Raw genomic sequence first — 27,785 nt, 5'->3', positions numbered from 1 at the left:
TATGGATTTTTTTTTTTATGAAACGTATGAAACGAAATGACAGTGGCAGTAAAAATCCTACAGGTAGATTTAATAACTTAAAATAACAAGACTTGTTGACGCATAACTGTTCGTCATAATGGTGTCTCCATTTGTGAGATGCTTTGGCAAGAGGGAGAGGTACTGACGCACTTGGGAGTCTGTGGAATCAGGAGACCTAACTGGCATGCTTCCTCCATACTCAGCTGCTTGACATTTGTGGGGCGGATCACAGGGGCGTGGTTACAACACGTGAACCTTGCCTCCTCCGTCATGCTCCTCCGTGGAGGAGACCGAGAACGAGTCCACTTTTCACTAGATATACGATAAATCAAAGGGTCGTCCGAAGACGAGCTACTGCCAGAGTCTCGTCTTCCGTCATTCACATTTTGGCAACCTTTTTTGTCTGTGTTTTGAATTTTGATGATCGGAGTGATATGCATTGGGAAGTTGTTGGAGTTGATTTTTGAGACAGGAGTCTTTGGTTCGGAAGACACGCTTAGATGTTGTGCTGTTAGTAGAGAGGGTCTCGTTCTTGATGGAGTCTTATGCTCTGATGAGAGGCTATGATGCTTTGTGTTTACCAACAGGGGACGTTTTGGACGAACTTTGTCCTTACCAACTCTCTCGTAAGGGTCCTGTAGTTGATGAGAATCAAACATAGGAATACTTCTATTAAGGTTCAGCGCATTTTGAGAATGGGCACATGTTGATAACTGTCGATTAAACATACAGTGGGGGTTCGGACAACACACTTTCCGACCTTTGCCCTCCTCCAGCAAATCGCTGGTGGGAGGACATATCGTGTCGGATTTGACCTTGACTATAACTCCCCCTGGATGAAGGAGCTCATGCTGTTTATGAACCCACTCAGCGGTGCAATCATCCGTGTCTAGGAACACAATAGGTAGAGCATCACGTGACTCGTCCGTGATTGTAACCTGAGGTACCAGAGGAGCATCATCTGCGGAATGCTGGGTAATATCACCGAGCGCAAACTTTCTGCTCGTATATGACTTTAACGAATCATGGTATTCACTTTCACTTTTACAACTTTTAAATCCCACACCTTGACTTTTTTCTTCGGTTTCAGATATGAGCGCTTCCTCATTTTCGTCGTTGGTGACTGCGAGAGAGGTTTCTTTTCTGAAACATCTTAACTTTTCTTTCACGAATCTTATCAGGGGTTTTCGAATCTTTGTCCTGTAAAATACGTACATAAGGATGAACAGAAGTAAACCTCCGAGGATTGCCGCAGTGTTATATCCCAAGGTAGGGTCGTATGTGTTGTAAAACAGAGCTTCAGCCGATCGGTACTCCTCTTCCGGATTGAGAGTAGTTTGAGAAGTAGGGGTTATTGTGGAGTTGACGGTGTTTTCATCAAAAATACTGTACATCAAAGTGGAATTGGGTGGCCTTTCTCGTTCTTCTGTAGTATTATCATCTTCTAGCATTTCGTCATGAATCTGTAAAAGATACAAATTTACCATTTCATTGGCACCGTACTTCGTATTATTAACAAAGGTCCCCACCACATGCTTTTCAGGCTTTTAAGTGTTGTCCTACAACATTTAGTTCACTTCAGAAGATTTTTTAGATAACACTATAAAAATTCACAGCTGAATTGAACAACAAACATCGGTTAAGAGCTGTCAAATTTGTCTCGAAAATGGGGAGCAAAATGCCTCTTACTTATCAAAAAATAAACCTTATTGATTGATTTTTTTCTGAAGTTTTATGATCAGTCGCGGAGTTCGTGATTGGTGTTGGGTGGAGAAGGGTTTTTTTTTTCTCTCGCCACACCTACAGGACAATAATGTCGTTCGAAGAGTATGCCGTGACATACACCGTCTATTATCTTTACCCAGAATTCGCTATACCAGGAAATGTCTCATCAGCCTTAACATTTGGATACAACATAAATGCAATGATACTGTCAGTTGCAATAAGATTCTGCTTAAGTGGTGGTCTTAGGATGACACACATCCCTATTGTCACGCTACGGTGTTCCAGAATCTTGCAAAACATCAATCCACTTAAGTGCAGGTGAAAGTAGTATCACTTTATCCACGAAAAGTGGGATTTTTGTCCTTAAAACACGTATTTCCGATTTCTGTCTTTGTACTGTTCTTTGTATTGCCAAGTGCAATGACCTCAGCTACCTCGCATAAAAAAAACACCTACCTACACATATCTGAAACATTAGCTGTAATATGAAGTATCTTCAGACGGAGATGATATAAGGGTTTTTTGAACCGAGGCAAATTTCCTGGGATAATCTCTACCACATCCAACTGTGCAGTGCTCTTGGTGTCTGACAAAGTTAATCCGAAGTACGCTTCAATGGCGTCGCAAGAGATGAGTCAAGTCATCAATCACAAAACCGAATTTTCACCACATCTAAAAGACTCAGCAGTTTTAACTTTAATTGTGATTTTTTTTTAATTACTCAACACTAAAGTGTTATTGGAGTATAGTGTGATTTAGTCCCCCTCACACCAAATGATCGTGCAAATTTCATCACGACGTAATGTATAATTCATCTAAGTGTGAAATGTGTTTCGAAGACTAATTGACGGCATTGATTTCCGCTTCAGTCTTCGTCTCTAATGCGTTTTATTATTTAATTTGGGAGACCTCAGAGCACGCACACTATACACTAACATGATACCTAAAATGACCCCGTAATTTAGGGGATGTATAAGTTAGTTTAACTGTGTGAAGGACTTTACATTAACACAATATGATTTACCCCATTTTTGCTGAAGTGACCTTAACCATTTCTCGAACATATGAGGGAAATGTCAAGGACTAATACGTTATTAGATTTTAAATTCTTACTGTAAACGACGCTAGAATGGGTATATGGAAATAACTTAACACAACTCGGTTAAAATAATCTGGAACAATGAATCTATCGACATAGGAGTGATGTGAATCGCTTTAAATTTACAAGTGAGCTGCATTAATTCAGTCATGAGTCGTTAAATTCGGTATGTTCTCAAGTGCCACATTAATTCTGTCACGTCGTCTCGTCATTGAATTGCATCACAATTAAAAGTGGCCTAAATTAATTCAGCTTTGCGTTATCTCTGCCGTTGATTAATTGACACCCCCACCTATCCATCTCTTTAAGTGATTTGATTTTCTACAGAGAGGGGAGACTAATAATGATAACGATTATTGCACAGATGTATCATCATTACGTAATATCCAATCAGCTGCATATTTATTTCGTTCCCATGGTTGACAATATCAGTGCATCTTTCTACTGGTTGTGTAACCGAACGTGTTGCAGGTATGCATCCGCACTAGCGACTGCAAAAACCGAGGTCACGTGTCACAGCAGGTGTGGCACGATAAAGATCCCTCCCTGCTCAATGGTCATAAACGCCGAGTATAGGCCCAAATGTTGCCTTCACTGGCAATGGTGACGTCTCCATATGAGTGAAGGGACGTCAAATAACATACAATCAATCAATCTTAGTATCACGTGTTATGACAGCAGCTATACTACAGACAAATTCAAAAAGGCGGTAGCACACTGCTAAAAGTTACGTTAATTGCGCGATAGATGACAACGCTTACATTCAAATTATATTCACATGTGATCTGTTTTTAAATTTCTTTCCGTGCTTGTCAGTCCACAAGATGTGACAGCCATGCTGTTACGGATCAGCCGTTATGTGTGATTAGCTATAGACGGCCATTATCGTGTGACAATCTGTTGTCAGATATGATAGTGATATATTTGGTATTGTGATGTCACTACAACATCATTCAAAGGAAAATCATATTGGAATATGCATATGCATTAAGATTATGATCGCCCGTCGATTGGATGAATTACACGAACAAATGATCAAAAGAAAGTAAACACAAAGAGCGGTAGTTGTAGTTATTATAGATAGAAGACTAGATTAGGAAAATACAAAACAGGAGACTATATTATACAGAATTCAAATAAAACAATTTAGCGGGAAATGTTAAAGCTCGTCATGATTATTTTTCAAAAGCTTTTGGAAAAATGATTTTTATAGTCTGCAAGAAACATTATTTCTTCCTATGTACCGATCAGTAAATTAACCAGCGTGTACAGGTCTACATGTATATCGATTTTCTATCTGCTAGGGGTTGCGTACTATTACCCCCTGGGTCATGGACTACCCCCGGCTATATCTCAAAAACTGGGGGTCATACAACTGTCGATAGGATCAGAGAGATGGATCACCGTCCAATAATTCGATTGATTCCTTGACGAATACGTTTCCGCAAAACTTCTGACACAAGCATAACCGTTATTCATAAATCTTGGAGGAGCTTGCCCTCTTCATGAATTTATACACAACTGCCTCGGACAGACGTTTATTTGAATGAATTCAGATGATTCAGTAATTGATACAAACAACCAACTTCACTTGAATCTAGAATTCATAATATTTATAAACGGCGAGGAACAAAGGCTGTTAAGTTAGCCCGCTTTTGTCGTTAATCGCCTCATTAAAACTGAAGTTTGAGTTTCAAGTACGATGTAAATCTGTTAGAACATTCACCTTGAAATACGTCAAAAGGATGAGCAAAATTGTGCTTTATCGATTGTCCTCCAGTGAAAAGAGTATTACCGACATTAAGATTGGACTTTTGCATGAAATAGTGAATGCCACACTGAACGTAGAGCGCTGTAGCAATTAGTTAATCGTCCGATTAAAAATCAACGATATGAACGGTTATTTTATTATCCAAATGGTCACGGCAAAAACCTTAAGGGCACTGACAAGGAAAGGAAAGACATACCGTAGGAAAGGGTTTAGAACATAGGCGTTTTTCATTTTATTTTTATTATAGTTGTTTGACTTCCAGTTGACTGTATTTAATAACCCTATTATCCAAAATTACTTTTCAAATCAATAGTGGTCAAAGCTTCTTGTTGGGCTGATTAGTGGATTAGTGAACAATATTCAATGTGTAACATTCTGTAACATTATTCTATGTGTTAGCAGGTGCTTGTCGAGGAGACTAATTCCAAAACCCAGAAACACGGCAGCTGTGGGTAATTCAGTATTTTGATAACAAAGATGACTTCGTAAGAAAAAAAAGCTCTAGAATCACGTGTCGTATAGTTAATAGATATCTTTATGAGCTATACGGACTTAATAAATATATTTATGAGCTAAGCGGACTTCATAAATATCTAATGAGTTAAGCAGACTTAATAAATATTGCGGACTTAAATATCTTTATGATCTAGGCGGACTTGTCTTGATTAAAAGCCTGATTTTCCTGATGGCTTGGAGTCATTTTGTTTTCTTTCATTGTTTCAATATACTGTATTCTAATGTAATGAATAAATCGAGACATGACTCTACAATGCGATATACGCGCGTTCCACAGTTTCCATTTGACAGCTGCCAACTGCAGTTCCCGTGAAAGGTCCTGATACAATGTTGGAACCTGTGTCAATACAAACAAGACAGTTATGTGTATAAACACTCGTTAACCTCTAGTTCCATCTCTGGCTTTGTAACAACCATCAATTACATCACCACAGCCTTCTACATAAATAAAGCCATCTGTTGCTTATGACGATCAAATCCACCGCCATTTCTGCCAAACTTCCCAATCAGTTCACACATTAATCTTCATATAATTATTTAAGCTGGAAACAATAACTTCTATAGCTCCAAGAATTCATTTCGTTGCCAAGGATATCAGATCAATGACACAATTTTTTGGTCTAGCTTTGATGATTGACGTTCTTGGACAGAAGAGGGCACTTCTAATCTTGCTCATGGGAATATCAAGAATCAGATCAAATTTTCTAGGAAACGAATTAATGAAGAATCTGCATCTGCTACCCGCCACGCACGCAGTTATTTCTGTTTGCAGTAGAAATGGTCAGATTCCCATATAAGATATCAAACGCAATATAAAATGTAAACCGTTAATGATAAAACTCTAGATTCTTATTATCATTAGACTAAAATTGTAAACATTTTAGCACATAAAACAAGTCTGAAGTGACAAATCTGAGACTTGTTACGATAAGTCTTTGGTAGTCATAACCATTGAGCAAAAGCAGACTGACTGAATTGATTAATAACGAACCACTCAATGAGTAAATATCTAATGATAAAAAAGATTAATGTAGCTTGTGCTCATTGTAGAACATTAATCGAATATCCTTCATTCTGACAATTCCATAACATGTAGTTACATCAAACTGGAGTTCAAATCTATTCTATGTACCCATTGTTCACTGATAAACAATTCAAAGCTTACAAATCAAGGACATTACTACATGATTTATAAAACACTTTGATAAGGGGAAAATAAAAAACTCTTTGCTACAGAATCGTAATATGAAATCAATTTTATTATGTCTTTCAATCCGTTTAAACGAAAAACGATAGATCTTATTGCCTGCACAGTTTTCTATTTTGTACAATAAGGATAAGTATACACTATTATAATCAAACTTTCACTAAATTTGTTAAAAAACATCGTCAACAGAAACAAGTAATATGTACGTAAACTTACCACTGGCCAAAACTCCAAATCTCAAAAGATAATCAACTTTTAGTGAAGTTAACAGCGCGTGCGTTACCCTAGTCTTAAATCACTGCTAGGAAGACTCGCACGTGTTGCCGTGCAGCGGACACCCTGGGGTTTTCTGATTGGGTAATATGACTTCTTATTATACCCTCGCCAATCCACCAAATGATATCGTAATATTTAAAACGGGGGTCTCACATTTCTCCCCCTACAGTGTTGGGATCTACATTTAGTCTATTAACACCAATTCCGGTCTACATGAAGCACATTGTTCCGGAGGTACCCATTATTGTATAGTGTATCAGTTTATGCAGTCAATGTGTCTCCCGCCTTTTCTATCTACATTATACAACAAATATAAAGAATCTATCATTTTAAAGTTATTCTAATTTCAACAAACAATACGCCTTTATGAAAATGACGTAACTAAGTGATCAGGCGATGTCTCAGTATTAGTAAACAGCTCTCGGAAGAGACGTAAAAAAAAAAAACAACCAAAACTTTGAACAAAGGGAAATTATAAAAATGACGAAACGCTGTAACTGGTACCTTGTAAAATTAAGATGTCATGCTGATCCACTTAAGATCAGCAACAGTCTGTCACTTCAGGGGGTTCAAAGGTTTGCCTCAATTTACTTTCAAATTTAACGTTGATACTTCCACTAATGCACCTCTGTGTTTAATGAACAAGTGAAGCTAACGAACAGCGATCAATCTCATAAATCCTATAAAGAATACAAAATTAACGGGTCCCTGGACATACCAGAGGTGGGATGCGTTTATAACATTGTATGACCCAATCATTACCTGCTTAACACTGACATGAATTTCTATGTGACGTTTATCGTTGAAACGCTTTCGGTGTTTTCAAGAAGTTTTCTATTGTATACATTACCGTCTTTGCAGATGCAAGGATTGCATGAAAAGTGCAATGATAGTATAAATGTTCTTACTTTCATCGTAAATAGCAAGTTTTATAGAATAAAAAAGTGTACCAAGTGTTGCAAACACACCTTAAAACACGATAGGCTACTTAATAGAGATTGTTTGTTATAAGTACCAGGCAAAGAAACAATCAACACTTTGGCGCTTGTGAGTAAATCCTGAATAGTGCATTTAAGTGATGATACGAAACAAATGCTTCCGTAGCGCCCCCTCCAGGCGAGAATTCCCACCAATGACGCACGAGAAGTTAATTGTCTGTCTGCGGGGGCAAATACAGAGGCCAGTCCTATCATGTCAAGGCACTCAACCTGTAAACTTCACAGCGGATATTCAAAAAAAGCAGCAAGTTTCAAATTTATGAATCATTATTTTATCCCATAACAACACTCCCCTGCGTAGACAAACATGTCCTGATAATTTATCAATAATCCCGGTTTCCTTTTGAAAAAAAATATCTTGAGCTGTCAACATTTCATGCTAATATTATTTTTGTTTTATTACTCTGACATAATACTCAATGAAGATTTATGTACTTTTTAATTAGCATTTATTTGTGTATTTTTATAAAGAAAGGAGATTCGTTAACCTACATTTTTTGTTTACACTCGCTATAACTTGTAGTACGCATGCTATTGGGTCCTATTTTCAGCACGCCCGACTTTTGTCTAAATCATTTTTTTTTTTTTAAATCCCATTGTTTGTTCGACATTACGATGTACATAGTATATGCCGAACCTTAATATTTTATTAAACTGTGACTACACGTCTGAACGAAGCGGAGGACAATCGATCTCGGACTTATTGGCGTTTTCACTAGTTTTTTTTTTTTATTTTCACTCGAGAACTTCGTACAGGCATTAGAGACGGTCACACTTACAGTCATTAATTAATTCAATTGCTAATCAACTGAGTGACAGTGTTTCTTATGTTGGAGACATTTTCACCCTTACAATGTCAAGAACCTATTCAATCACCGATGGTGCCTAATCTCACGGACAGACGCTCAGTATGATGAATACATCCTACTCTGATTAGTGACGACCGATATTAGAATTTCATGCAATCCTGTCTTTACTTGTTCGATCTTAGACTTTGTCAAAGAGGGACTATACGGTACATCTGACATAGAGGCTGTGATCCACGTGATGCTAGTTGTTTTGATGTAAAGTTACGCTTTGTCATATGATTTTTGAACATTTTATACTTTTTCCAAGAACCTTTTATTTAGGTAAGAGACAACACCATCAAGATAACGGTCACATAACGAATATACTGAAACATTCCCATTTCTACAATATTTATATCTGCATTTCTGTTATAGTAGAAGAGAAGATGTATCGGCATTAAGAAACAATGAAATAGCATACCTGCAGCGGATAACAGTCCCGTGAAAAGAGGGTTCAGACAAGCACGGCATATTTACCTGCCGTGAATCAATTTCCCAAATTCACTGGGTGCGTCCAAATTTCAGCAACTGTGCTTTATATTGAAAAGTACTTTTTCAGCAATTGAAGTGAGATGAAATTGATAATGGTTACCAAGCAACACGTATGTATGAATGATGCAGTCACCGTCTCTCTTGAACAAAATCCATGGCAACGCTATTGGAATTTCGGTCCAAAACCTGTATTTACCTGGTTTTCTGTTATAAACAGGCGGATAACGAACTAACTTCCTGACACAACAACATATCCTGCAGAAAATTGTCACGTTTTAAAAACTTGTAGGATAAAACAATCAATATGTCTCATTGTATCCGTGTATTTCACGTCCCTGTGATACGAATCAAATCCTGTAGAGGAGAATTCTCTAATTCCGTCCAACCTTCTCTTTATTGCAAATCAACATCACCCGGTGTCTTCCCACATAACCTCGAGCCGGTAACGACAGCGCTGATACGGGTGTATTGATGATTGGGAGGAATGTTGACACAATTCTCAATACTGTCACCGGCAAGATCTGCTGTAATAAATATCGGGATCGTTAAAAAGCTGAGGTAAGGTGAAAACATAGAATTTCTAAGCACGCGAACACAGATCTGTCACATGATTTAGCGCGACAGCTCCACTGAAAGATACTCCCATCCAACGTCATCGTGCACGCGAGGTTTCCGCTTGTTACACAGACATTGAATGGAAAGACTTAGTTGGACCAGTGAATATTTCTTTGCTTCATTTACTGAATTTGATAGTCTCTATTTTCAATGTATAACAATGACTTGATATGCAAGAAAAGAAAGAGAGAGAGAACACACACAGAGAGAGAGAGAGAACTCTGGGACGAACTTGAACCTTATTCATCAGAAAAAAAATCTTGTTCAAATTTATCAATCTTCATAATACATCCCTTAACATATTATGTCGTAATTACAAAATGCATTAAATTGATTTATCTGACCGTAACACGGACTTATCAAATCATTGCCGAATCAGAATGCACGGAAATTGGCAGAATTCGTCATGAAACACATTAAAATCACGCCATTGCAGATTACGTTTATCCTAAACATCAAAATAAGGAAGCATGAATGGTCTTCACAGATTATTGATGATTGCTGTTCCTTTAGATCTCTGGATATCAGATGATAATGTGTCAGTCTTGTTCTACAAATTTTGTTTGACTTCTATGAATATTGTCTGAAATAATAATGTTTGCATAAAATATCCCTACATCTTCCTTAAGGTAACTCCATACTCGCAGTTTTATCTGATACAAGTTTAAAATGTGTATTTATTTCCATTCATTACAGTTAAAAGTAACAAATTATCAAATAAAATACATAGGTCATCACATTTTTAAGACGTGAGACGTACATAAATAGAATCATTTATCACCGTCAGAAAATTGCAATTTTCCTTAAACAGCGTTATCAAAATTCCATACAAACTGGTCATGACAATATAGTAGCATTCATAACAATTTCATGAAACTGTATCTTCACAAAAATATACAAAATGTCTGTTAAAAATAAAGGAAATCTTCGCATAATAGACTTGATAAAAAAAAATCAATAGAAACAGAGTTATTGCCCTTGGATTCAATATTTTGAAACGTATCATCGATTATTCATCTATAACTTTGACTCTTTAAATATTTTATTTTTAACAAGATTTTTTACAATAACTATACGAAAAGACTCCAACAAAATTTACGTTCCTATCATACATAAATCTAAATAAACCATTGATTTTGCAAAATCTGATGACATCACAGGAGGGTGGAATACGCAACTTCCGAGTTGCCCGATGGTTCTTTCCCTTTATGGAACTCTTACGCACAGTGAGACACAATACATACTATCGTCCACATGCGATGGGTACAAATGCTTATCGCTGCCTTCATATATTGCCTAAAGGCCGATTATCAGACATCATGTAACTCTCCCCCCCCCCCCCAAACTGCAGGGACACACAATATTAGTAAGTTTATTAGTATTCAATAATAAAATAGCTCAAACAAAAATCGATAATCACCATTTTTCTTTGATTGAAATATCACTCGTGCAGAAGAGGAAATAAAAAATAAATTTCGTATTTAATTTAATGACCTAATTCAATCAAATATTATTTTTGATATGGTCATTTTAATGTATACCAACGGCTGATATAAACAAAATGAACTCTTTCATTCGTGTTATCCGTATTAACATATAGCTACAGCGTAGTCTATATAGTATGTGTATATATCTTGTACCCACCCAAGCGTTCAACAGAACACTGAACGTACCTCTATCACAGAAGAGCTGATATCTCGGAAGTTGCGTATTACTTTAAACAACTAAACAAGGTTTAAATCCAGTAAAGCCTTGCGAATTCTGAAGCCAACAGAGACCGTATCACCAATAAGTAAATCAAAGACCGCTTAGATCGCTTTCCAATATGGAAAAGGAAGATCTTATGGGTGCATTCTGTATGAATACGAGTGAGGTGGAATCGAACATTTTGTGACTAAAACTTCTAGAGCCCTATATGTTTTCTGTGTAATGTGTTATTATAGACACAGAACGTGAACAGTCGTGCATGTTGACTTAATGATATTGTTCATAGTGCATCAACATTTTTGTGATGATGTTAGAATTTTTCCTTTTGATATGGAATAAGAACTTTAGTGGATATATAAGGCACCCTCCCCCAAATGAAAATAAACTTTAACTGCAAAATGCAGAGTGCTGTGTGACTGTTCCTAGTTTTATATTTTCTTCCAATATCAATTGATCTAAACACAAATTGAAAGGCTTCATAAATAGAATCCTTTGACATCCGATTCTTTTGAATCGCTTTATTGAGTTTGATATACAAGGGAATATAGATATAATTTATTGCCACAAAAATAGTTGACATTGATTACACGACAATTGTAAGCATTTTAAATGAATATTTTGTAAGTTAATTTATTTGATATAACGCTTTACCACACTCACCGATCCGCGGACTTCCGTCGGTAAGACAGAAAAAAAATGAATTGATTTTTATGATATGCTATGATGATTGTCGAATATATGCATGTCGATTTATTGACTCTGGCAGCTGCGCAGAGAATGCACGGAGGAAAAGGGTAACATTTTGAAGATATAAAGTGTAAAGTTTTCTTAAGTGACCTTGCTTTTTAAAATGGGATTTTATTTATTCTTTCATGTTTCTTCTGCGCAAAAAATTTATCTAAGTTGTGGTTGCTGACACATATCACTGAGGTAAATTAAATGCTTCAAATTCACTAGTCATCCTCACAGAAGTGAAATACTGCCTTTTGTATTTCCAATTTCGCTTTGATGTGCAGCTGTTTCTCAAACCTGAATCATTGCTATTAGATTATCCTTTTGTATATAGATATAAAGATATTTCCCCCGCAATGTGAACTTAGAGAACTATCTAGATTAGAACTGAGTTCATTTATACCCTTCCGTATATTTTTGACGGACGGCACACTAACACACTATTCTCTTGGTCATGTCCTCAGAGACAAATCGGGTCAAACATATTACCAAGGTCAAAGTGTTTGAGACAAAGCTCCAGACAATGAACTGTCTTGGTATCTAACTCGTAATAAAATGTCACACCGAGGTGGATGGTTTTTTTTCATAGACACTGTCGAATGTAATGCTGTTTTATTGCCTTCTAGGAGAGGAGAAAACAAATTAAGCCGATTATTTGTGGCCTTTTTCACTTTAAAAAAATCCGTGCGTGTTCCTAAATTTTTTTAACGCTGAACGTTAGTTGCATACTTTTTAAAACCTGATAGGTTCAGACTCGGGAAACAAACGAGACATTTCTAAGAAATATGTGGCTTTTCTCATTATTTTCTCATTTATGATCTTGTGAAAGAAATTTAAGCATTTTATGGTTGTATACGCTAATGTTACATTCAATAAATCTTTTGAAATTGGCTTTGCATTCATCTGCAACAATGAATACATGTACATGTTTGTTGCAAACTAGTTCGATCGGGTGGGGTGAGGGTGGGGGGGTTACCACCAGTCTGCGTAATCATCATCAAATATGGAGCGTCATCAAGGTCAAAGGGTGCATTGGCTGTTCATTTTAATGTAATGATGTTAAAAAAATAGATTCTTATGTAACAAGAAATCTGCAATTGTTCAATTTCACTGTGTAATAATTTTCAGATCGTGTTATTTGCGAATGAATTCTTCTGCAAGAATTTTGCTGATATATGTAGATCATTTATACTTTCTGAAACATATATTAAACACTCATTGTATTTAAATGCATGTAAATAGCGTATCTACAAATGATAATCATCGGAGGAAGACTTAGCCTTGTGTTCTCTAGTAAGACACGACTAGCTTAGTCACTAAGCCGTTAAAGAAAAGGTTGCACCGAAGTCTTCGGAGTTGATAGATTATAGCGAACACATCGATTATGGACAAAACACGGAAACACAAAGTGGCATCAGAGAGTTCAAAGAACACACTGCTTTTGTTCAACAAAGTGAAATCGACCACTTCTTCAAATATTTGATACGAGACATAAAGCCCAAAATTGACATATGACCTGCGAATGTTCCGGCAGTAATTAAACTAATCCGAACTTCAAAGCGTAAAATTCGAAAATGAATGCGAATCTAAGTGAAAATACAACATACTAGTAAATATTGTAAAGATTTAGAATTTGCAGCGACGAGCACTAGCAACCAGTGGACAGACATATCTTACAAAGTTTTTTTTTTTAATGTGCTGTAAGCTACAAATAATACCATTGGAAGATTATATCGGATTTAGTGTCTGTCAATATCAAGCGTTTGATTTTTTGGAAAAATCAATATTAATAATTATGACGTCTTCCTTTGATGTAGGTATCCATACTAATTCCGTTGAATAGCATCCACATTAACAGATGAGCGGGGTAACAGAGATGTACATTTATGGATCTATAGGATATACCCTTTCAACCGTATATACTTTCCTATCCGTGTACAGTGGGGGTTTTATTTCGATAAAAATCCACAGAAATAATTGAAAGAAATTGTTAAGTCTATTTTCCTTAGTAATAGTGACATTGTAAGAAAGCAACTCACAATAGTGATATTGTAAGAAAACAACTCACATTTTACATTGTTGTTAAGTCTATTTTCTTTAGTAATAGTGATATTGTAAGAAAACAACTCACATTTTACATTTTTGTCTTGAAAAACTTCATTAGCATGTTATACGCACGAAAAGTTTAATTATTATTGCTTAACGATGCGCGCTCCCGAAAGTTGCGGAACAGTACAATCTGAACTTGACGGCATTCGTCATAAATTGATTACAACATTGTTATACATCATAAATTCTCTGTTTTAAATGTGTTTTGATTTAAGCTTGAACTGTGTTTCAAGTAAGTTAAATATATGCCAAATATACTATATCAACTGATTTAAAGTTATTGTTTATTTGATAGCATTATTACGTCATGAATAAGACTTTCCCCTTATATATAGTGGTAATTTTCACAGGGGCCTAAGATACCATTTTAAATTATAATAATTAAAAGAGTTCGGTTATACAATATGTTTCGTTTCGGTAGGTTTTGTTTCGTTTCGGTAGGTTTCGTTTCGTTTCGGTAGATTTCGTTTCGTTTCGATTTCGTTTCGCACTTTACAGGTACCCATATTTTGTGTTAATAGAAGATGAAAAATGTATTTAAATATGAATTTGCTCGACGCATGGGCTGTATGTTTTCTGAAGGGAAAGTCCCCTGAATTTATAAATGTTTTCATAGATTTTGGCATTTTTGCCAGATTATGCCAACTTCACGCTCCTGTCGTATAACACAAAGCAATTTTGGATCAAATTAAACGTAGTTTGGGTTTGTTTATATGTTCCTTATTTGAATGCCAGATTTGGGGACTCCATCTACTGAAATCCTCCATTTTCTGGACCAGATGACTGTAGAAACTGTCAAGTGTACCTGCTTCCTATATCACTGCTTGTTGGTTTTTTTTTATATATATATAAATTGAACTATTCTATATTCATTATGGAGATTCAATTGCATTATCTGCAACAAAATGAATTTGCATCTGAATTTTGAAGTGCGAACAAGATCGATTTCATTTCTATCGGGCTCATTAATAGACATAAATCTCCATGTTTCTCTCATATTTTACAATTCGTCATATATATAGATAATAAAAACATACGTGACTGAAGCCTTTTATGGCCTCCGTGCTCCAGAGTGAGGCGCCGTCAGCAGAGCCTACATACAAAACGTAGTGGATTTCTGTAGTGAACTTACTTAGACTGATTAAAAGTTTCATCATTCACACTGATGATATTTCTTTATAGATTTATCGATAGCATGTTTAATAGAATACAATCTAACGTACAAATATCAATTAGGTAAAAACACGTCCAGCTCCGAGAACACGAGATCAGACGAGATGACTTCCGAGATCAGTCTAACTCTGCTTTTATCAAAGCATGACTGAAATCAATTTTTAGTTCATCTCATTTTTCTTTCTTTTTTTAAATGTTCGTGCTAGTAATTGTAGCCAAGATAGGGAATATCCTATTGTCTTGTGCAGGTCCTGGAGTCACGTCAGATTTAAAACTGAGGATACGGGTATAGCAGCAAATAATTACATTACACGAAGTTTTGATAGGGTTTAGCGATATGTATGCTGGTGTGACTCATCGTAATTCATGCCCTCATGTATTTTTTAAAAGTGAAAATTATTCCTTAAAAGGATTCAATGCAATTTGGTTGAAATTCGTGTTTGATCCTAACAATATTATATACATTTCAATGGAAACTAGTAGATAGTTTTTCCCCTAGAAATTGTTTTCGAATCCGATAGAGACCCTTTGTCTATTTGAAAAAATAAGAATATATTTTACACACGTCACATTTTCTTTTATTTCAAAGAGAGATCAATAAGTATGTTGAAAATTACTAATGTCTAATATTGTTGTTTGATTCTAAAATATCGATAGGCTTGCATATGAGAAATTCCAATTTTAGGAAATATTCCGAATTTCTCATATGAGATGTAACTCGATTGTTCAAATGCAATTAACAATACAGTATGCTATATAAGACACGAGTACTCTTATAGGTATATATATTAGATAGAGACCTAGTACTCTTTTATGTATAACACGGAGACGTAATACTCATATACGTATATACGAGGGCGAGCCTAACTTATTTCCAGTTGAGATCAATCTCTTCTTTTTAAATGTAATTGCCCTCTAGTGTGATACTCTTAGACCAATGATGTTCAAGTGCCATCAGCCAAGAACTGAAAAAGTCATGGTCCTTTCCATTGACCCACTCCTCAACTGCCGTCACGACTTCTTCGTCAGACCGGAAATGACATCCACGGATATCCTTTTTCAAATTTGGGAATATGAAGAAGTCGCTAGGAGTTAGGTCAAAGGAATAGACAGGATGTGGTATTAATTCATACCCGTTTCGCTCTACAGCATCCATTGCAACTTTGCAAGTGTGGACTCTCGCGTTGTCCTGTTACAGCAAAACACCTTTAGAGAGTTTACCTCGGCGTTTTTCATGGATCGCGGTTCTCAGCTGGTCTAGCAAGTTTGCATAGTACACTCCAGTTATTGTACTTCTCTTGGGTAAAAATCCAACATAAGCCTTTTCCGTCCCAAAATACTATGGCCATCACCTTGCCAGAAGATGGTTGCGTCTTTAACTTCTTCAGCCTCGGGGACCCAGGCCCTACCCACTGACGACTCTGAGCTTTATTCCTTGGCTCATAATAATGAACCCAAGTCTCACCTACAGTCACCAGACGCAAAAGAAAATCATCTTTTGATCTGAAACGCTTCAACAAGCTGCTGCATACTGATGCTCTGGTTGCAATTTGCTCATCGCTAAGGGATATGGGGATCCAACAGGCCATTAGCTTGCGCATGCCTAAGCGATCATGTAAGGTTGTTGAAACGTTACCATGTGAAATGCCTAATGCTTGCGCTATTTCTTCCACCTGAATTCGCCTATCAGAGTATACCAGAACCCGAACTTTCTTGCACATTTCTTCGTCGGTGGCATCCAGTGGGCGTCCAGACCTGGCTTCATCTTCTAAAGACGTTCTACCGCATTTGAATTCTCCTACTCAGAATTTAACCTGAGCTTAAGATGGTGCAGAAGACCCATAAACATCGGCTAACTCGCCGTGTATTTCCTTGCCTGTTTTACCTTTTAAATATAAGTACCGAATCAAAGCACGATACTCAATTTTAGATGAAAAGCATGTCTTTGCGTTACCAGCCATGTTTGACATTCAAAATCTTGTTAAAGAATGACTCGATACATGTGCAATTTTGTATCCAGGTATAAAACATGTATTGAAACAAGGCATGAAAATTGTGACCATCTCGGTCGATTAGAAATGGGATAGCTGGTTACTTATTGACTCGCCCTCGTATAGCACAGAGACGTAACACTCATATACGTATATATTACACGGGAACGTAATACTCATATACGTATATATTACACGGGGACGTAATACTCATATATTACACGGTGACGTAATACTCATATACGTATATATCGCATGGGGACGTAATACTCATATACGTATATATTACACAATGATGTGATACTCATATAAGTATTTATTATGCAAGGTGAAGATAACGAGCAGTGATCAATCTCATAACTCCTACAAGCAATACAAAATAGATAGTTGGGCAAACACGGACCCCTGGACACACCAGAGGTGGGATCAGGTGCCTAGGAAGAGTAAGCATCCCCTGTTGACCGGTCACACCCGCCGTGAGCCCCATATCCTGATCAGGTAAACGGAGTTATCCGCAGTCAAATCAGTGTGCCAAGAACGGCTTAACAATCGGTATGAAACACGTCAGACAGTATTTGACCCAATGCGAGGTTGTATTGACGAACTAGATCGTTATAACTAATAAATAGTCTATTATAAAATCTGCGTAAAATCTAGAGAATGTTAGCGTTCAATATCCTGAGAATTCATTGAACGCTAACTTTGCATTGCGTAAATTGTATGCGCCCGAAACATTCCGAATATGAGCGTTCAATATTGACGTTACCGTAACGACGTAAACAAGCCAAAATGGCAGACGACGGTCCTCCGAATCTGACAGAGCCGGTATTTGACATTTACTTAAGCAAAATGTTTTACTATACATAAATTATGATGTTCCCATTTACAAAATCAGTTTGCTTCATGCATTAATGACGGGTTAAATATTGAACAGTTAAGAAATGCTTGCTGTTATTGCACAGCTGCACCTTCACCTTAGATGCCAATATTGATGAATTCTCGTCTATTTTGGAGTAGTTTGAGTGAAAAAGGGATATAATTTAACAACTAAATACTTTAGCTATATAATAAAAGGGTTATTGAACTTATATAGGTGAATATTGACACTCGTTGGCTGTCAAAATGCACTCGCAAACTCGTGCAATTTTACAGCCAACTCGTGCCAATATTCACCAATATAAGTTCAATGACCCTATAATATTACACGGGGACCTGGTGCTCTTATAAATACATGTCTATATTATATATTTGTTAAATACATTGCTTGTTGATTCTAAATACCAGCAATGCTCACTGATTTGAATGCTAGCAATGTTTGATGATTTTGAATGCTAGTAATGCTTGCTGAATTCGAATGCTAGCCATTCTCCTGATTTTAAATGCTAGTTATCCTGATTGAATGTTATATTTGCTGTTTCAGATTTTCGTCAATGCTAGTAAACGCCACCGGAACATGTATTAATGATACCGGAAGTAAGTAAATGCTGATTTCAAATCAATGAACACTGCTTCTTTCACCGTTAACGTCAAATTGAATTCCATTTTCTAAAGAAGATATTACTGTATCATAGTATGTGTAAATATTACAAAATCAGCACTGTCTGAATGCTGTTAAATATTGAATTGTATGCTGATTATTAAATGCTTTTGTGAATGGTAACGAATGCAAGTAAATGATTATTTTGCTTCCTGACCATTCTTGTGAGTGTTTATTCTTGCTGGATAAGTGTTAATGTGCAAATGTTTATTAAAGTTTTTTTGGGTTGCAATGTTCATGCTAATTTTCGTTTTTATGTTAGATTAAGGTCCTTGCACCGTACTTGATCTATCTCATCCACTCACTATTGTTAACTGAATAAAAAAAATTCTTGTGAAGTAATAAACAGATATTTTATGTTTTTCAGAATGTAGATTAACATTATATCATGAGATTTCCCCAGGTCTCCCAGTTCTCCTTACGATATTCACAATGCAGCTCGTGATAGTGGAAATTTGAATTTAATGGCAAATCGCCCGGGGTGCCAGTGCTGTTGCACTTATACAATTTTGACGGATGTCGATATGCTGGCGTATCATGCATGTTATTCTAAACTGTTTTCTTATGATGAGTCTCAAACATATAACCTCAGGTTAGTCATATGTAAACAAAATAACTTCAACTAAAACAAAAAGCTTTGAGCAGAGTGCATATACCACACCGTGATCTGAGCCGAGGGATGGTCCACATCAAATGAGTGTTTTACCATCTTTTTTCTTTCCTTTGGTCATCTTTAGAAAACAGCTGATGGACTACCACAATCTACGATCTATAAACGTTATCGTTCCCAGATTTTAACTGAGAAAAAATATCCTCGATGACTGTTATGAATGAATGCAGTCTGCGAGTTTTATAAGCTAGCTGTTATGCACTTTGAGGCAAATCAAATACTAGCGACAATCATATCTGATGTGAAGCCTTGCTGTGTTGGCATTTCCGTTCTAAATGTTAATGAGAAAAAGAGTATTCTTGCCGGCAACCTGTATAAGTCGTGGCTTCTTTCATAATGACTAAATGTCCTTGACGAAGTAACGAAGTTCACGCCACAGTTCAGAGCAAATCAAAAGTACCCCCAAGCTTTCGTTGTTAGCCCGAGGGTCAACAGCGTGTGTGATAGTCTAATGTTCTTACAAATACAATCAATAAATGTGATCTTATTTGGTTGTATACATGTATTACCCTAGCTCAAAATTGCCGTTGTCATATTATAAAACTTATCTGTGTTAAGAGGTACAAAATTACTTACTTCCGTGTTGCAATTATACAAATATTTCAATGTAATATAAATATCATATCATAAACATAGTAACTGTGTATTTTACCAGACAATTGCAATGTGCATGTCTACAGATTTGGTTTTATTTTGATTCTGAAAAGATAATAACGTTGTATTCCAGTTTAACCCAGCTACAGTCGGTTCCTCACCTCGCGTTCATACTGGGTTATCACTTTGGACACGGAAGTGGATTATCTAATCCTCTGTAGCTGTGGAAGTGCTTAGTTAACCCGCTTTGGGTGTGGGAGTGCTTAGTTAACCTGCTTTGGGTGTGGAAGTGCTTAGTTAACCCGCTTTAGGTGTGGAAGTGCTTAGTTAACCCGCTTTAGGTGTGGAAGTGCTTAGTTAACCCGCTTTAGGTGTGGAAGTGCTTAGTTAACCCGCTTTGGGTGTGGAAGTGCTTAGTTAACCCGCTTTAGGTGTGGAAGTGCTTAGTTAACCCGCTTTGGGTGTGGAAGTGCTTAGTTAACCCGCTTTAGGTGTGGAAGTGCTTAGTTAACCTATTTTAGGTGTGGAAGAGCTTAGTTAACCCGCTTTAGGTGTGGAAGTGCTTAATTAACCCGCTTTAGGTGTGGAAGTGCTTAGTTAATCCGCTTTAGGTGTGGAAGTGCTTAGTTAACCCGCTTTAGGTGTGGAAGTGCTTAGTTAACCCGCTTTGGGTGTGGAAGTGCTTAGTTAACCCGCTTTAGGTGTGGAAGTGCTTAGTTAACCCGCTTTGGGTGTGGAAGTGTTTAGTTAACCCGCTTTAGGTGTGGAAGTGCTTAGTTAACCCGCTTTAGGTGTGGAAGTGCTTAGTTAACCCGCTTTGGGTGTGGAAGTGCTTAGTTAACCCGCTTTAGGTGTGGAAGTGCTTAGTTAACCCGCTTTAGGTGTGGAAGTGCTTAGTTAACCCGCTTTAGGTGTGGAAGTGCTTAGTTAACCCGCTTTAGGTGTGGAAGTGCTTAGTTAACCCGCTTTAGGTGTGGAAGTGCTTAGTTAACCCGCTTTAGGTGTGGAAGTGCTTAGTTAATCCGCTTTGGGTGTGGAAGTCCTTAGTTAACCCGCTTTAGGTGTGGAAGTGCTTAGTTAACCCGCTTTAGGTGTGGAAGTGCTTAGTTAACCCGCTTTAGGTGTGAAAGTGCTTAGTTAACCCGCTTTTGGTGTGGAAGTGCTTAGTTAACCCGCTTTAGGTGTGGAAGTGCTTAGTTAACACGTTTTAGGTGTGGAAGTACTTAGTTAACACGCTTTAGGTGTGAAATTAAGTTAGTTAACTAACTCTGGGCGTAGAACCAGAATCGGTGCATCGTGAAAGCAAAGTAGTTTAAATTAGGTAGGCATTTTACTATGATAGAGATTTAAAATAAGTATCATATGAAAAATATATATTTATATCTATAACTCACTTAGTCAAAATTTACAGGTAAAATGAACAGAAATTAAGATGTTATGTTAATACTTCATCTAAGAAAGCAATTTGTTTAAAACATCAAAACTACAACATCGACTTAAAATTTTCAAAAGATCACATGCTTAGGGTTGATATATAGGATAAATAAAGGAGTTTGAGGAAAAGACAAAAAAACCAAACGCATGCCTTACGATGTCACTATTGTGACGTCACTCGTATTGCCCATGCAAGAAGTCTATATTCATCACAAATCATGTTATACTTTTAAAACAAATTAAGCAACACGAGTCATTTCAAACTTCAGATAAGAAAACATTATCGATACGGACTGGTGCTATAGGCTTGTTTTTACCCCCAAAAAACCCATTAAAATAACAAATACTGTTGTGTCATTGTCATTCCCCGTGGAAATCATTGAATTTTCGATGTCGTTCATATCGGGATTGAACATTCCTTTTTGAACGTGACGGCACCAGCATAAATCAATCGAAGTCGAATTACAAACTTGGTATACAGGTGCATCCTAAATCAATCTATGTCGAATTACAAACTTGGTATACAGGTGCATCCTAAATCAATCTACATGTAAGTCGAATTACAAACTTGGTATACAGGTGCATCCTAAATCAATCTATGTCGAATTACAAACTTGGTATACAGGTGCATCCTAAATCAATCTACATGTAAGTCGAATTACAAACTTGGTATACAGGTGCATCCTCAATCAATCTAAGTCGAATTACAAACTTGGTATACAGGTGCTGATTACAAATTTCGTATGCAGGTGCTGATTACAAACTTGGTACACAGGTGCATCCTTGAACATCGCCGCGGGGGCAGTTATCATGGATTTCTCGTATTAAAAAAATACTGACAACTGGGTGTATCACAGTGCCACGTGAGTAGAGTAGGTGTCAGTTGTTAAACTGGTCAACATTAGGGTAAAATAGCCTTGAAATAAATACTGACAGTATCCGTAGCCCAAAAATAGATACTGACAGCGTCCACATGCCAAAAATAGATACTGACAGTATCCACAGCCCAAAAATAGATACTGATAGTATTTACGGTCCAAAATAGATACTGACAGTATCCACAGCCCAAAAATAGATACTGACAGTATCCACAGCCCAAAAATATATACTGACAGTATCCACAGCCCAAAAATAGATACTGACAGTATCCACAGCCCAAAAATAGATACTGGCAGTGTCCATAGCCTAACGATGTATACCCAGGGCCCAGTCCAGCTTTCTCGTTCTTTGATGGTTTATACGTAACAAAAATTCATTATTTTGATATTGCTGAATAATGATGCTAAATGTGACATATTTTCCAACAAAGAAACACTTTATTTGCAAATTGATCGTACTTTCTATTTGATATGAGAGGGAACGTTGTAACTTCATTGTATACTAAAGCCATTATCTTTATATCTTGACCTGTCCACTGATGGCATCGATTTGAGCAGGAATAGATGGCTATACACGAATGAGACAGCATTTTATCTGTGTAGCGCTATATAGCAGGAATAGATGTCTATACACGAATGAGACATTTTATCTGTGTAGCGCTATATAGCAGGAATAGATGGCTATACACGAATGAGACATTTTATCTGTGTAGCGCTATATAGCAGGAATAGATGTCTATACACGAATGAGACAGCATTTTATCTGTGTAGCGCTATCTAGCTATACACGAATGAGACAGCATTTTATCTGTGTAGCGCTATATAGCAGAAATAGATGTCTATACACGAATGAGACAGCATTTTATCTGTGTAGCGCTATCTAGCTATACACGAATGAGACAACATTTTATCTGTGTGGCGGTATATAGCAGGAATAGATGGCTATACACGAATGAGACATTTTATCTGTGAAGCGCTATATAGCAGGAATAGATGTCTATACACGAATGAGACAGCATTTTATCTGTGTAGCGCTATCTAGCTATACACGAATGAGACAGCATTTTATCTGTGTAGCGCTATATACCAGGAATAGATGTTAATACACGAATGAGACAGCATTTTATCTGTGTAGCGCTATCTAGCTATACACGAATGAGACAGCATTTTATCTGTGTAGCGCTATATAGCAGGAATAGATGGCTATACACGAATGAGACAGCATTTTATCTGTGTAGCGCTATATAGCAGGAATAGATGTCTATACACGAATGAGACAGCATTTTATCTGTATAGCGTTATATAGCAGGAATAGATGGCTATACACGAATGAGACAGCATTTTATCTGTGAAGCGCTATATAGCAGGAATAGATGTCTATACACGAATGAGACATTTTATCTGTGTAGCGCTATATAGCAGGAATAGATGGCTATACACGAATGAGACATTTTATCTGTGTACCGCTATATAGCAGGAATACATGACTATACACGAATGAGACAGCATTTTATCTGTGTAGCGCTATCTAGCTATACACGAATGAGACAGCATTTTATCTGTGTAGCGCTATATAGCAGGAATATATGCCTATACACGAATGAGACATTTTATCTGTGTAGCGCTATATAGCAGGAATAGATGACTATACACGAATGAGACAGCATTTTATCTGTGTAGCGCTATCTAGCTATACACGAATGAGACAGCATTTTATCTGTGTAGCGCTATATAGCAGGAATAGATGGCTATACACGAATGAGACAGCATTTTATCTGTGTAGCGCTATATAGCAGGAATAGATGGCTATACACGAATGAGACAGCATTTTATCTGTGTAGCGCTATATAGCAGGAATAGATGGCTATACACGAATGAGACAGTATTTTATCTGTGTAGCGCTTTTATTATGCTTAACGAAGTGTTGGGATGAAATGATGACGATGAAGCTTCACTTACCATCCTTAACTGCTCTACAACATGATAACATGGTGTTTGGTATACCGTCACTTCAAACTAAGAATAATGCCAACATTGCGGTCTAGGTTGGTTTGTCCGCAATAACTTTGTCGTTTTCTCCGACATCGGCCTGTACTTTGGTCAGATGGGGACTTATTCTACCCTATCCCCCGGGCATCTTAACAGTGTGTTCGCTTTAGATTCCAGTATTCGTCGATACACTCTAGACTAATAATCTCAGCAATTGGATTCATGATATGCCAATTTTGTACAATGCCATTTCAGACCGACCCGAGGCATGTCTTATTACCATAGCATTGCTTATAAACTGCTGTTTTGTGGTCTCCGTCTGCTCTCCTAGATCGTCAAAGGGTTGTTAAATCCGTTTATCTGATGATGGTAAATCGGGGCCGAGTAAGCACTGATAACGGATGTATGAAAAGTCTTATTGTCGGTAATGAACGTGTTTGGTGCACATTAGCCACATACTGAAGATCCTGTGTATGTAGTCAATCTTACCTCCTTTGATTTTACATAATGTTTTACTTAGTAAATTTTCTGTTTTACGACAATAAAGGACGGTTTGTGGCATTTCTAATTTAATTTTTCTAATTTAGACATATTTTATTGAGAAACTCAACAGGATTGGGCAACAGGCATGGCCTTTGTAGGCCCTCTCCCAGAGAGAGGCATTTCTGTCGGAAAGAGCATTTTAATTAACTAACGGATGCCATCAGATTCGCAGGAAAAGTCTACCACCTTGTTCCCATTAATTTAATGCTTATTGAAAGTATACATAAAACTACTCAATACCTTCCAGCGTAGCAAGTACCTAAGACGATTCACTAGTATCATCCTAAACATTATAATAAATTTTGGATATCCTTATATAAATATGTAAGAAACTGTCGGCAGATGAAACTTATCCCTGTATGAGCTGACAGCTGTTATCTAATGTGTATATTTATCTACATCTAAAGATTTTTTACTACCGTGGAGATCCGGGTTAGAACAGGTCCTCAGTACCCCTTGCATGTCGTATGAGGCGACTAAATGGGGTGGTCCTTCAGATAAGACCGCAAAAACCGAGGTCCTGTGTCACAGCAGGTGTGGCACGATAAATATCCCTACCTGCTCAAAGGCCATAAGCGCAGAGCATAGGCTTAAATTTTGCAGCCCTTCACCGAAGATAGTGACGTCTCCATATGAGTGAAAGATTCTCGAGAGGGACGTTAAACAATATACAACCAACCAATTAATGATTTCTATCCCCTTTCTGAATTCTATAAGTATTAATTAGACTGCATCTAACAAATACAATAGAGAGAAAGTAACGCTAAGCCGTGAATCATGATGGAAGATCGAATATCGACTCATCAAAATGACGTCTCTTGCTAGCGCAGTGTCCTGGTTTTATGATTAACAATCTACAATTATTGGTCCTATAATTATATTGTAACAGCTTAAATTTCAGCTCTTAGTTGACTTCAATATTCATTTAGTAATCATAATGAGTAGGTGACCTTCAAGGAGAAACAAACAATTTCATATGCTTAATATACGAACCTGATACAAAGATAATACGAGGGAAATGGATTGAGTAACAGGGGTATATCGACCCCGTCAAGTAACTACGTATATCGATTCCATCAAGGAATAACGGTATATCGATCCCGCCAAATAACTACGGTATATCGATCCCGTCAAGTAACTGCGATATATCGATCTCGTCAAATTACTGGATACAATGAAAAGGACCTGGGTACATACGATACATCGCATCCAAATTGATATATCAATGGAAGTTTTAAATCCATATTGATGAAAAATAGCAGGGATTCTGTCTCTGTTGTGTTGTATATTATACTGACAGGTTTTACCATTAAGCTCGGCTGATACTCGTCTCGATTGGATATTTGGACTAACGCCTTCACCGAATCTCGGAGTCGTCCTTTATAATTCATGTCTGGAAATTTCCATTCAACTTAGGCCGGTTATAGCAATAAATGTGCACTTTGGTGACACCGCCGTTCGTTTCAAATATTAAACTAACTCTCTCTCACTATCAATGCCGCATTGTTTATCGTCTAGGAATGCAAATCCCAAAATAAAAGCAGTCTCTAAATTATTTAATCCAATGAAGTCTCCCAATACTTAATTGTTTTTCTCCTGAGAGTCCCTATATACTCTATTTCTTTATTCGTGATATACAGTAGGTATGGGCAGCTACTGTATGTCACTAATAAAGAAAAACATACTATAGAAACTCTTCAATATCAGGAGATAAACAATTTAGTCACGAGAGTCGGAAAATTTAGTGACTGCTTTTATCTTAGTATTTACATACCAAGACGGTAAGCAATGCAGCAATAATAGTGATAGAGAGTTAGTTTGATATTTGAAGCGAAAGGCAGTGTCACCTAAGCACACATTAATTGCTAGAACCGGATGAAATTTTCATGAAAAATAAAGGACTGCTCCGAGAGTTGGTGAAGACGTCAGACGAGCGGAATCTTTTCCCGTTTACCACCAGTACTGTGATCTCTCTTATCTAGTGCAGTCTTATAATGTTTAGCACCAGTACTGTGATCTCTCTTATCTAGTGCAGTCTTATAATGTTTATTTGTGATTGCGCAGTGCACTAACAGTTACATATCAGTACTTTCATTTTTCATACATTCAGTACAACGATATTCATCGTCATTTATGGAAGAAATGGAGAACTTTCCCTTCACCCGGTGTAAAAAAAAAAATAAAAAAAAAAAAATAATATGCGATCTTGCTCCATAAAATCCCTGCACAGAGAGTGTTTTGAACACGCATCATTACCGTAGCCTTATTGCTTCTTTTAAAGGTTAAATGGGATATTTGAAAACGGTGATTCCAAGTCGTTTACACAATCCATTTACATGTAACAACTTTTTCAAGGAGAATTTATAAGATGTAGAATTCATCAGAAAAGTTTCCTGCACCGAGGAACTAGATCGTAATACATCTGGGTGTAGAAACCAAACAGATTCTCGGATTTTAAATAAAAAACATAACTTTCGTTTTGCATTTTGTAAAGGGAAAAAAGCAGATTGATTTTATCAACATCACTTTGTAATTCAGTTTGCAACACAAACAAAAGTAAACAGTCGTGTTTACGATATACTTTTTACATAATCTCTACAACTGTCACAAACCTCACCTGGTTAAGTCTCGTCTTTTGCACGCTCTAAGCATTCCGGAGGTTGATCAAGTCTCCAAGGTTTTTATTCTCCATTAACTCTGTCCACTTAGAAAATGAAACAACAGTCCGTCCACTACGAGTCCTGTCTATCTCTACGTCTACATAGCACATTTACTTAGTCACATTTTACCAAGAACACATCAGTACAGAGACGCTGTTTGGACCATTAACAATGACCGAGTTTATCTGATCTTTTTAAAA

The 27,785-nt window shown here is 36.9% G+C and overlaps 1 protein-coding gene across 3 annotated transcripts; it reads right to left on the bottom strand.

Moving 5' to 3' along the window:
* LOC125681760 (uncharacterized) lies at positions 1 to 27,785 on the bottom strand. 3 transcript variants are annotated; one of them, XM_048921976.2, is made up of 3 exons: positions 27,543 to 27,785; positions 8,883 to 9,477; positions 1 to 1,484 (listed from the first exon to the last, which is right to left on the bottom strand). In XM_048921976.2, the coding sequence occupies exon 3, from the start codon at positions 1,470 to 1,472 to the stop codon at positions 114 to 116; it is 1,359 nt and encodes a 452-aa protein (XP_048777933.2). In that variant the 5' UTR covers positions 1,473 to 1,484; positions 8,883 to 9,477; positions 27,543 to 27,785; the 3' UTR covers positions 1 to 113. The 3 variants fall into 3 exon arrangements, with proteins under 3 accessions (XP_048777933.2, XP_056012403.1, XP_048777934.2); XM_056156428.1 differs by lacking the exon at positions 27,543 to 27,785 and having other exon boundaries at positions 8,883 to 9,604; XM_048921977.2 differs by lacking the exons at positions 8,883 to 9,477; positions 27,543 to 27,785 and adding an exon at positions 6,556 to 7,164.

Source organism: Ostrea edulis, chromosome 2, assembly GCF_947568905.1.
Source record: "Ostrea edulis chromosome 2, xbOstEdul1.1, whole genome shotgun sequence".
In the NCBI taxonomy this organism is placed as follows: Eukaryota; Metazoa; Mollusca; class Bivalvia; order Ostreida; family Ostreidae; genus Ostrea; species Ostrea edulis.
The sequence above is the reverse complement of the archived record's forward strand: the minus strand, read 5'-3'. Positions and strand labels throughout refer to the sequence as shown.